Source organism: Peromyscus eremicus, chromosome 3 (assembly GCF_949786415.1).
Source record: "Peromyscus eremicus chromosome 3, PerEre_H2_v1, whole genome shotgun sequence".
Taxonomy (NCBI): domain Eukaryota; kingdom Metazoa; phylum Chordata; class Mammalia; order Rodentia; family Cricetidae; genus Peromyscus; species Peromyscus eremicus.
Window position 1 is genome coordinate 58,214,496 of NC_081418.1, and position 11,929 is coordinate 58,226,424.

Consider the following 11,929-nt stretch of genomic DNA (forward strand, 5'->3'; position numbering starts at 1 on the left):
CAAGAGTAGAAATATATATACAGTATGTTATAACAAAAATTACTTTCAATTTATATCAATATACAAAAGTCCATACCAATACAAAATATTTGAGATTAATAGTTGTTTTTTAGTTTAAAGTAGATTCAATAATCTACCTTTTTATCATTCCTATATTCTCCTAAAGATAACAAACATCCATAACCCACCAATTAACCAAAAGCCCCCCACACCCTTCTTGGGAATGTGAGCATTGTTTTCTCCAAACTGCTTCCTGCTGTCTGTTGATGAAGCATTTTTAGGGTCCTTGAGAAAATTTTGAGATAATAGCCAAGTCCTGGAAAGACCAGCTATAACCTTTGTTGATAGATATCACCTGTCAAGGTTCAGGAGGTCTCCCTTGATCAAACCTGATTCATATTAACCTGGAACAAACCCACAGCCTCCTGTTTCCTGTGGAAACAAAAGCAAAACTACTTCTCCAAAGTAATGCATTTTTTTAATTTCTTTTTTAAAGTTCAAGCATTCCTAAAGTATCTAAGTTGGTTCAATTTAGCAGTCCAGTTCGCAATCCCATGTCTCTTAACAGCTGTTGTTTGCTTATCAACATTCAAAAATTCAAAATCAACACAATGATATACATGATCCAGATTCCCTGTGTATTTCCCATCTCTATGTGGCTTATTCTTTTACTAATTATTTTATTATTTTACTCTCTCTCTAAAGACTTTCCTATTTCTAAACTATTTCTTTCTTTCTATAACTGCCCATACCCGTTTTCTTTCTTTCTTAAGCCTATGCACATTGTAAAACACACTGGAACCTGTTTAGAGGTTTCTCCATCTGGACTTTTTTTTTTTTTTTTTAAAGATTTATTTATTTATTATGTATACAATGTTCTGCCTGCATATATGTCTGCAGGCCAGAAGAGGGCACCAGATCTTATTACAGGTGGGTTGTGAGCCACCATGTGGTTGCTGGGAATTGAACTCAGGACCTCTGGAAGAGCAGTCTGTGCTCTTAACCTCTGAGCCATCTCTCCAGCCCCTGGACTTCTTTTATTGCGTATCTTTTAGCCTTATTTGATGGCAAGAGCGAACTAGACTGCTGAGCTACACCTGGATCCTCTGAGCAGCTCTTGGTTGACTCCGCTTGCTTCTAGGTCCATGAGAGCCAAGCCTAAAGCCCTGTGGGAGGTACATGACCAGGAAGGGCATTCAACCTTCCTAGCTATGAAATGCCAGTGCCCTGCTCTGTGGCAGGCATTCTTAGTTAGTTTTTTGTTCCTACTTCACGTACCAGCTGCTCAAAGGCTTGCTAGCTGGCAAAAACTCTTAAAGAGCCATATCCTTTCCCTGTGTGCACCGCTCCCCCGCCCCCAAATTTCTCAGACCCTAGGGAAGTTTGAGCCTCATATTGGTACACCAACATGTTCTTGGTTGTTTTGCTCGTTTGTTCTTTTGGGGGGCCCACTACCCAGCTGCCAAATGAGTCACATATGGAGGCTTATTCTTAACTATAAATGATGCCTGGCCTTAGCTTGGCTTGTTTCATACCAGCTTTTATTAACTTTAAATTATCCCAACTACCTTTTGCCTTTGGGCTTTTTACTTTTCTTCTGTAAATCTTACTTTCACTCTTACTCCATGGCTGGCTGTGTGGCTGGGTGGCTGGCCCCTAGCATCCTTCTCTCCTTGTTTTTTGCTCCTCCTCCTTTTCCTCCCAGATTTCTCCTTCTATTTATTATCTCCGTCTGCCAGCCCCACCTATCCCTCTACTGCCTCGCTATTGGCTGTTCAGCTCTTTATTAGACCATCAGATGTTTTAGACAGGCAAAGTAACACAGTTTCACAGAGTTAAACAAATGCAACATAAAAGAATGCAACAAATCTTTGCATCATTAAACAAATGTTCCACAGCACAAATGTAACACATCTTAAAATAATGTTTATAACAAGAAATCTACAGAGTCTGTTTAAAGGGCAAAGAACTTATTAAGGGGAAAAACTCATCATACAGAGCAGAATTGACACAGGTTCTGGAACGCTGTTCTGGCCACCTGGATCAGTCCTGCATCTAAGTCCCATGAGGGAGCTAAGAGAGACCGATGTCTATGTGCATCTCAGGTCTTAAGGGTCACCAAGAGGCCATGCCCCAGGGGCATGTACTTCAAGGTCATAGGTAGGTGGATCAGTTACCTGCCACATCTCTAGGGGCAGTGCTTCAAGATCATAGAACAGCTGTCCACTGCAGATATTCTACAACAGTTCTCTCCTTTTGCTCTTCCTTGTTCTTGTTCTCTCAAGCCTAGATTCCTCCTCCTACTTATTCTCTCTGCCCACCAGCCCTGCCTATCCCTCTACTGCCTAGCTATTGGCCATTCAGCTTTTTATTAAACCAATCAGGTGCCTTAGGCAGGCAAGGTAAAACAGCAACATAGTTATATTAGTTACATAGTTAAAGAAATGCTGCGTAACAAATGTAACACACCTTTACATAGTAAAAGTAATATTCCACAACGTGGCTTTCCTGCCACAACAATATTGCCTCCTGGCTTTCACATATGCACTATGGCACAGATGTACCCAAACTGTTACATGTTATATACATACACACATAAATAATATAATTAAAACACTTAAAAAGGAATCTAGTGCTGGGCGGTGGTGGCGCACGCCTTTAATCCCAGCACTCGGGAGGCAGAGGCAGGCAGATCTCTGTGAGTTCGAGGCCAGCCTGGTCTACAGAGTGAGTTCCAGGAAAGGCGCAAAGCTACACAGAGAAACCCTGTCTCAGGAAAAAAAAAAGAAAAAAAAAGAAAGGAATCTTGTGACTTGAGACAGGCAGCACAGGCTGACAAATCCCCCTTTTCTTGGCAATTAGCCGGTGTCATCACCAGCCACTGTGGTCTCCATGTTTGTTTGGTAGACTGGAAGTACCGTCTGTGGAAGTGTTTTAGGTAAAATATACTAATGCGTGCTATATGACGAATGTATTCTTTTCTTGTTAGATAAATACTTTTAAAATGTGGGTCCTTGGAGGAATACCAAGGAGGCCACTGGCTGACCAGAATGATGGTGAGGAAAGTCAGTGGGTCAGAGAGGTGACTGATGTCCCAGATGGGTTATGCACTCTCTGAAGGCTATTCCCGTGTCACAGAGCCTGCCTTACCTGGTGGCATTGCTTCAGCAAGGAGGCCAGGAGGATGAAATTAGGCACTGTGGAAGGAATCCTTGGCAAAACTTCAGCTGTATGGGCAGAGGTGGTAGTGCTGTGTGGACACTGGTACCTAAGCCTAGTGGCCCTCATGAAGGAATAGCAGAAATTAGGGCCAGCTCATGCTGGTGAGGATGAGGAGTAAGGAGAACACTCCTCCATTGCTGGTGGGAGTGCAAACTTTTCACTTTGAAAATCAATATGGCAGTTTCTCAGAAAATTGGGAATCGAACTACCTCAAGACCCAGCTATACCACTCTTGGGCATATACCCAAGGGATGCTCAATCATACCACAAGGACACTTGTTCATCTATGTTCATAGCAGCATTATTCGTAATAGCCAGAAACTGGAAACAATTTAGATGCCCCTCAACCAAAGAATGGACAAAGAAAATGTGGTACATTTACACAATGGAGTACTACTCAGTTGTTAAAAAGATGACATCATGAGGTTTGCATTGGCCGGAAATGTCTAGGGGAAATGACAGTAACATTATCTCTGTGTCTTTCTAACCGTTAGTATTGATTCCCTGGCATCTGACCAGCATGCTGTAAGTTTTTACTCTCTTGGACTCACACTGTATCTTTTCCAACCCAGAGGTCCTTGGACAGCCAGAAGAAGAAGCGGAATTGGGTGCAGAGATGGTGGGTGACCTGGTGGAAGAAGGTACCCACCTGGGTGAGTAGTTCTAGCATATTCTTCCATCTTCTTCCTCTATCTCTATCTTGTAGGGTCTTATAGCTTATAGGGAGCTTTCCCATAGCCAAACTGCCCAATAATGTCAGTGATCTCATCTAGCACATGCAGGTTGTGGACTCCTGTTTGGTTTTGTTGTTGTTGTGTTTTTGCTTATTTTATTTTATTTTTTTCCAGAAAGGGTTTCTCTGTGTAGGTCTGGCTGTCTTGGAACTCCTCTGTAGACCAGGCTGGCCTTGTACTCAGAGATCCACCTGTGTCTGCCTCCCTGGTCCTGGGAGCTAACACCATCCAGCTTATTTGTTTATTTTTAAAGGTTTATTTTATTTTTATTTATATGTATGCATGTGTGTCTGTGTTTACTGTATGATATGTGTGTGGGGTATCCATATAGGGCAAAACAGGGTGTTTGATCCCCTAGAGGTGGAGTTAGGGATGATTGTGAGCCACCTGACGTGGGTGTTAGAAACAAAGGCTCTTGTTCAGTCTTTCCAGCCTCTGCTTGTTTTTGAGACAAGTCTTACTATGTAGTATACAATAGACTAGACTCACTCTGTAGCTCAGGCTGGCTTAGAATTCATGATCCTCCTGATTCTACCTCCTGAGCAGGATTACAGTTGTGAGCCACCATACTTGCACTAGAACTGTTATAGGTGTTTCTTAACTCCTGCCAGTCTTGGGAGTATTGCAGATTGTGGCATGCTTTTTCATGCCCTATGGTCAGAGTGAGTGAGAGAGAGGGCAGACAACAAGTCTCAGGGCCAAGGGAGAAAGAAACTGGGAAAGGCATTTGAGCAGAATATCCAGGAGGACAGAACTGGATGGACTTGTAATTTATTTTATTTTACCATTTTATGTGTGTGGGTGTTTTGCCTGCTTATGTGTACTGCATGCTTGAAGTAAAGAAGATATCAGATCTCTTGAAACTGGAGTTATCGATGGTTGTGAGCCACCATGTGGGTGATGGGAATAAGAACTTGAGTTCTCTGCAAGAACAGCTTGGACTCTTATCCACTGAGTCGTCTCTCCTTCTCCTGGATGCATAGTTGTCAAACTGTTAGTTTAGTGGGTTAAATGCAGGGCCTTGCACATGCTAGACAAGCATCTGCGGCTGGGCTTTATCTTCAGCCCCCCTTTTAAAAAATCCTTTTAAAAACTTGAGATAGGGAGTTCCAGGACAGCCAGAGCTGTTACACAGAGAAACCCTGTCTTCAAAAACCAAAAACCAAAAGGAATTTTTTTATTAAAGCTAGGATCTCACTGAGTTGCCCACACTCGTCTTGAACTTGCTCTGTAGCCTAAGCAATCTGTTAACTTGCCTCATCTTTCTGAGTAGTTGAGATTACAGGCCTGTATCACCAGGCCCAGCTCCAAATTTGTTGTTTTAACACTTTTGAATTAATCAGTTGTTACAGTATATTTTGTCATTTTTCATAGTTTAAATACCAGTCTATAGACAAGTTTGGAGAACTATAGTAACATTGTTCTCTTAAGAGTAAGATGTTCAGATCCTCCTCCAGATTGTCCTCATTCAGTCATCCTAAGGAGCTCTATTCTGAGTCTTCTGAAGTCCCCAAGCGTTTGGCTCTGGAGATAGCGAAGTGCTGGAATGTAATCTTTTGTTGGTCTTCTTCCTTGCAGCAGATAGGGCCATGGTTAAGCAGGAGGGCCCTGCCGGTCTTCCCAGCATGTTTTCCAGCGCTGCTGAACAGCAGGCTTTCTTTGGCTCGGAGCAGGCTGTGTTCTGGAATAGTCCAGGAGATTCTGCCCTCTTGGAATCAGGCCCAGGGGACCCTAACCCTGAGTCTGTTGAGGGCAATAGGGACCCTGCCCCTGGTAAAAAACAGAAGTCTCACAGGCAGGTGCAGCAGGGTCAGGAGTGTGGACAGAGCCAGAAGGTGAAAAGGGACACCAGCCCGTATAAATGTTCTGAATGCCAGATCAGCTTCCGCTACAAGCAGCAGCTGACTGCTCACATGCAGAGCCACGCGGGCAGAGAGCCTTACTCGGCCACAGACCCAGAGGAGAGCCTTAGGCCCAGGCCACGGCTGAAACCACAGGCCAAAAAGTCGAAGCTGCACCAGTGTGACGTGTGCCACCGGAGCTTCAGCTGCAAGGTCAGCCTGGTGACCCACCAGCGCTGCCACCAGCAGGAGGGCCCCAACACCAGCCCGCGGATCCAGGAGAGGTTCTCACCTAACAGCCTGGTTGCTCTGCCGGGCCACATCCCCTGGAGGAAAAGTCGGAGTTCTCTCATCTGTGGGTACTGTGGGAAGAGTTTCAGCCACCCCTCCGACCTGGTGCGGCACCAGCGCATCCACACCGGCGAGCGGCCCTACAGCTGCCCTGAGTGTGAGAAGAGCTTTGTCCAGAAGCAGCACCTCCTGCAGCACCAGAAGATCCACCAGCGGGAGCGGGGTGGGCTGGCTGCAGAGCACGGAAGGCCCAACGGCCTGCTCTAAGGTTGCCGGCCCCTCACCATCGGGGGTGGAGGGGGGTGGCATGAGTCCCCCGCAGAGATACTACGAAGTCAGGCTGACTTCTTCCTGAGGAGAATTGTTTCTGCTTTGTCCCCCTTGGCTAAGCACAAAGGCTAGTGTGAGACACAGGAGAGGATCTATGGCCCCAGCCTCGGCCATCTTGGCCCTGCTACTGGGTTTACTGTTTCTTCAGCCCTTCAGGTCCCTGGTTTTCTCCTTTCTGGTGCACTGTCACACCACAGGGACTGGTGGTCAGTTCCAGGGTCCATCTTAGCATTTCATACGTCTTCCCACAGTTCAATGGGGCCACAGATATGTGGAGAGTTCCAGGAAGTCACCCTACATTTCCCTGCCTTTTGTAGCCTCCTTGTTAATAACTAGTATAAATAATTTAAAGGAACTGCTTAGGTTGTTCTAAAGACCCCTTTTTGGAGTTAGATTCTCGTTGATTTTTTAAAAATATAGCTCAAACTTGTTTTATAAATTTCAAGAGTTGTAGAAGTTGTTCCTAACATGGGAACTGAGCCTACCCTCCAGGAGGGAATAGTTTATGGGCTCTTTTAGCCCACCCACACTTAACATAGGCCACAGAGCCGAGACACACTGCTGGCTGCCCTCAGTGGCTTGCTGAGTGCACTCAGATGGGGCTAGTCCTCCCAGGTGGGCCCAGAGGAAGCCCCGAAGCCCCTGCGGGGAGTCCAGACTTCTCTGAAGAAGCTGAGGGTTCGGTTCTGGGAGTCCGGTGTCTGGACATCCTCTCCTCATCCCTGGCCCTTGCTTTGCTGTGTTTCTGCAGCTCTGTGGGGGTGGGGTGGGGGTGGAAGACTGAGCTTGATCCTGTTACACCAGATATCACTTGAGGTGGTTCAGGTTAGACTTTCCAGTGTCTGTCCTGGGATGAGGGAGAAAAGCACAGATGCTTGTCTCAGGAGTGTTGAGTACCTTCCCCACTGTCATTCGGGGAGGGAGGAGAGTGGGTTCTTTGGTCATATGTGAATGTATCCTTGGATGATTTACAGTTGTCTGGAATAAATCTTGTTACATGTATTTAAAAAAAAGTCACATGGGATGTTTTCTGTTTACCAAGAATTTTCACCTGGAATGAAGTTGGGAGAGATCCCTCACCAGGAAGCCTAGCCTGAACCTATGACCACCTTGCCTCAGAGCTCACACACTGGACCGGGGTACTGTTGCTTCTCCAGTTATATACCTTAATGTCAGGGTTAGATTCTGTATCCCTGTTCCCAGAACTGCAGTCTCAGCACCTGCTAGGAACTTGAAGGTGGTACACGCCCAGACTCCATCCCTCTGGGTTGGAACATTTTTTTTGTTTGTTTTTGTTTTTCCAAACAATGTAGCCCTGGCTGTCCTGGTACCCGAGTCTCTGTAGACCAGGCTGGCCTCCTACTCAGAGATGCGCCTGCTTCTGCCTCCCAAGTGCTGGAATTAAAGGTGTGTGCTAACACTGCCTGGCAGAATTCATATTTAAAAAATTATTATTTTTGGTTTTTTGAGGTGGGGTTTCATATGACCCAAGTTGGCCTTGAACTTGCTGTGACCCTTGAACTCCTGATCTTCCCATCACCATTTCTCAAGTACCACCATGCAGAGCAACATTTTTTTTAATGCCAGCATATAGCACTTTCATTGCAATATTAAAACTTGAAACACATATGTTGTAGGGGGTAGGGGCAAAAGCATACTTTATCCCACAGATCACTACACAGGACAGCAGGAGGTGAGAAGAGACTGAAGAAAAGCTAGGAAGTGAAGAACAGCAGAGAGCCAGGCTTCACAACCCAAGAGATGCTGTGTCTGTGGTGATCAGCATCATTTTCTCAGAGAACACTTAAGGCTTTGTCACCATGCCTGGGTGTGCATTGGGCAGAACACCTGTAAACAATCCTAAACAACACCTTCAGTTTAAAATTTTCATTAAAGTTCTGAAAGTTTAGGAAGTAGAGCTTGGACAGTTACAAGATTACAAAACTTGTGAAAAATCCACTAGAAAAAGAAAAGGATTTTTTTTTTCTTTTTTTGGTTTTTCAGAACAGGGTTTCACTGTGTAATAGCTTTGGCTGTTCTGGACTTCACGCTATAGACCGGGCTGGCCTGGAACTCACAGAGATCCTCCTGCCTGTGCCTCCAGAGTGCTGGGATTAAAGGCATGCCCCACCCCTGCCTGGCCCAGGTCACAAAGAAGGCTTCAGAGATCCCTGCTTGCCGAGGGACAGATACTGTAGTGTCCAACAGAGGAAGGAACCTGTTTTAAAAGGCAGATAGTTTCTGAAGATGGGAGGGGCTATCACAGGCAAAGGCTCCTTTCCTTCCCACTTGAACTTAACAGAAGGACCTCCCTCACATTGGAGAAAAATCAATAGCACCTCAGTCCATCATGTCTTTGCATTACAGCAGCAAGACTGTCTTAATGTATAATAGATAATTTCATTCAAAAATTAAAATTCCTGCATCCCCACCTGAACAGCAATTCTTATTCCAGAGTTAACACATCACTTATGATATTAGTACTAGACAATATCCTTCATTGGAGTCCTATATCTAAAAGACAGAAACTGAATCTTCATTCAAAACAAAATGAGTAACTTGGGTTTTATGGCATATAGTTTTATTCAACACGAGAACAGGAAGAGGACATAGAGGTGTCTGAATCAAAACTGAGTGGTGGAACACAGGTAGGTGTCTATACAAAGACTGAAGCTGGGCATTGGGGAAATCTCATGGGTCCATGTGTACACAGAACATACTTGTTTTTGTTTTTGGAGACAGGGTTTCTGTGTAGCCCTGGCTTTCCTGGAACTCTAGACTAGGCTGGCATTGAACTCAGAGGTCCACCTGCCGCTGCCTCCCGAGTGCTGGGACTACAGGTGTGTGCTACCATGTTCGGCACATTCAACATCTTAACATCATTATGTGACCCTCAGTAGGCACTGTTTTTTGTTTAGTTTTAGTTTTTTAACATTTGTACGTGTATGGGTGCATGCATGCCATGGTGTATGTGTAGAGGTCAGAGGACAACATGTAGGAGTTGGGTCCCTCCTACTCCAAGGGTCAAATTCGGATTCAGGTTGTCAGTTGGTGTTGGCCATTTTTTGTTTTTTTTTTTTCGAGACAGGGTTTCTCCGTGTGTAGCTTTGCGCCTTTCCTGGAACTCATTTGGTAGCCCAGGCTGGCCTCGAACTCACAGAGATCTGCCTGGCTCTGTCTCCTGAGTTCTGGAATTAAAGGCGTGTGCCACCACCGCCTGCCATTTTTTTTTTTAATAGTGAACTCTAACCCAGCTGTTCTGGAACTTGTGATGTAGCCTAGGCTCCAATACACAGCAATCCCCCCACCTCCAGCCTCCTAAATGTTGGTATTTCAGGTGTGAGCCGGCATGCCAGGCTCTGTAGGCACTGTTTTAAATAACACAAATTACTTGCCTGTTTCAACTGTCACACATTGAAAGGCTGCTCTGGGAGGTGTGGAGAAGAAGGTGGGAAGCAGACTGGTTAAGTTGGATGTCACACACAGGGCAGCAACATCACATACCCAACTAAGCTGGCATGCCTTCTCTCTCCTTCCTGTTCACACAGTTCAGGTTCTAATGGTCGCTAACTCGACTCTCTAGTCAGCCAGGCTACTCTCATCACCACATGGTGTTCTGGAGCTGTTGGACATGGGCTTTCTTCAGGGTCTTGCCGTGGCATTCCCAGCTGCTAATCAAAAGCAAACTCTTTAGTGTTGAAGGCTTCTGCAGCCTACCTTACCAAGTCTCTTCAGTTGTATTGCAGTCACATTATTCTTCCTGTCCTGAGGAAGCCTCTTTTGTTTTTTTGGTGTTTTGGTGTTTTGGTGTCCAGGCTCCTTTTTGGAAGAGCTGTCTTTATCTCCTCTACACTTACTGTATGTGTGAGGATGCTGGGGAATATTCCTTTACACTGAAAATATGTCACTGGGGTTGGTTTGATAAAAAGTTAAACAGCCAATAGCCAGGTAGGATTGGGGGGGGGGGGGGTTTAGAGAAAACACTGGGAAGAAGAAGGTGGAGTCGCCAGCCAGACGCAGAGGAAACAACATGGGCATTACAAAGTAAAAGTAACTGAGCCACATAAAAGGACGTAGATTAAAAGAAATGGGTTAATTTAAGTTATAAGAACTGGTTAGAAACAAGCCTAAGCTATCGGCTGATCTTTTATAATGTGTCTGTGTCATGATTTGGGAGCAGATTGGTGGGACAGAAAAATCTGCCTGCATGAGGACACATAGCCAAGGCACACAGTGGAGATCAGAAGACAACCTAGAGTTCTCTCCTTCCACCGTGTGGGAGTGGTGATCAGACTCCAGGTGGCAGGCTCAGCAGCAGACACCTTCTTTACTCAGCCATCATTTTCTCATCCATTTCTTTAGAGAGCAAATAAATGATGGGTACTTGTTATGTAGGCAGTTTTAACATTTGGGATACATCAGTGAACAGACACATGGGCCATAGTTTGTTTTCTATTAAATCTAGTTTCTTATGCTGGGTCTTTATACAGACTTCCCTAGACTAACAGTATTATAGTGTGCACTCCCAGATTGTAGTTCAGTGACCCTGAAGCCCAGCTCTAAACACATAGCAGGTAATGGCTCTGCCTGCCTGTGACCTTGAAGTACATGCCTGTGGGTCGTGGCCTCGTGGCTACCCTTAAGACCTGAGATGCACTGTGCAGCTCTCTTCTCTCCCTCAAGGGTTTGGATGAGGGACTGACTGACAGCCCAAACCAGGTGAGACTGTGCCCAGCATTCCAGAACTTGCGACAATTCTGTTCTATACAGTGAGTTTTCTCCCCTGAGTTACAGTTGTGAGCTGCCATGTGGGTGCTAGGAATTCCTTTGCCCTTTAAGCAGAATTCATGGATTTCTCGATTTACCAAATGACTGTTAGCTTTCATGTGCAAAAAGAAAGTTTTTTGAGACAGGGTTTCACTGTGTAATCCAAGCAGACCTAGATCTTTCCCTGTCCCAGATTCCCAAGTGCTGAGATTACAGGAAAGTGCCACACACGCAGATGAATATGAAATTGTTTTTTTGTTTGCTTGTTTTGGTTTCTCAAGACAGGGTTTCCCTGTAGCCCTGGCTATCCTGGAACTCTCTGTAGACCAGGCTGTCCTCAAACTCAGAAATCTGCCTGCCTCTGCCTCCCAAGTACTGGGATTAAAGGTGTACAGCAACATGCCCAGCATGCAACTATTTTTTTTTAAGTTTTACTTACTGTGTGTGTGTGTGTAGGTCAGCTCTCCCCTTCTACTTTTATGTGAGCCCTGGAGGTTGAACTCAGATCATTAGGTTTGCATCATCTCGGGCAGCAAAGGCCTTTACATAGTGAGCCGTCTTGCCAGCCTCAGAACTAATTCTCTTTTAGAATTATTATTATTATTTAAATTATTTATTTAAATTCATTTTATGTACATTAGTGTGGAGGTGTCAGGTCCCCTGGAACTAGAGTTACAGATGGTTGTGAGCTGCCATGTGGGTGCTGGGAATTGAACCCGGGTCCTCTGGACCAGCAGCCAGTAC

The 11,929-nt window shown here is 45.2% G+C and overlaps 1 protein-coding gene across 1 annotated transcript in view; it reads left to right on the forward strand.

Annotated features, from left to right (window-relative positions):
• Positions 1 to 7,425, forward strand: part of Znf212 (zinc finger protein 212) — an 18,009-nt gene extending 10,584 nt beyond the window's left edge. The window contains exons 4-5 of the mRNA XM_059257684.1: positions 3,795 to 3,875; positions 5,535 to 7,425. Of these exons, the coding sequence (XP_059113667.1) occupies positions 3,795 to 3,875; positions 5,535 to 6,355 (902 nt within the window). The 3' untranslated portion in view covers positions 6,356 to 7,425. The remainder of the gene's footprint in view (positions 1 to 3,794; positions 3,876 to 5,534) is intronic.
• Positions 7,426 to 11,929: the final 4,504 nt, after the last annotated feature.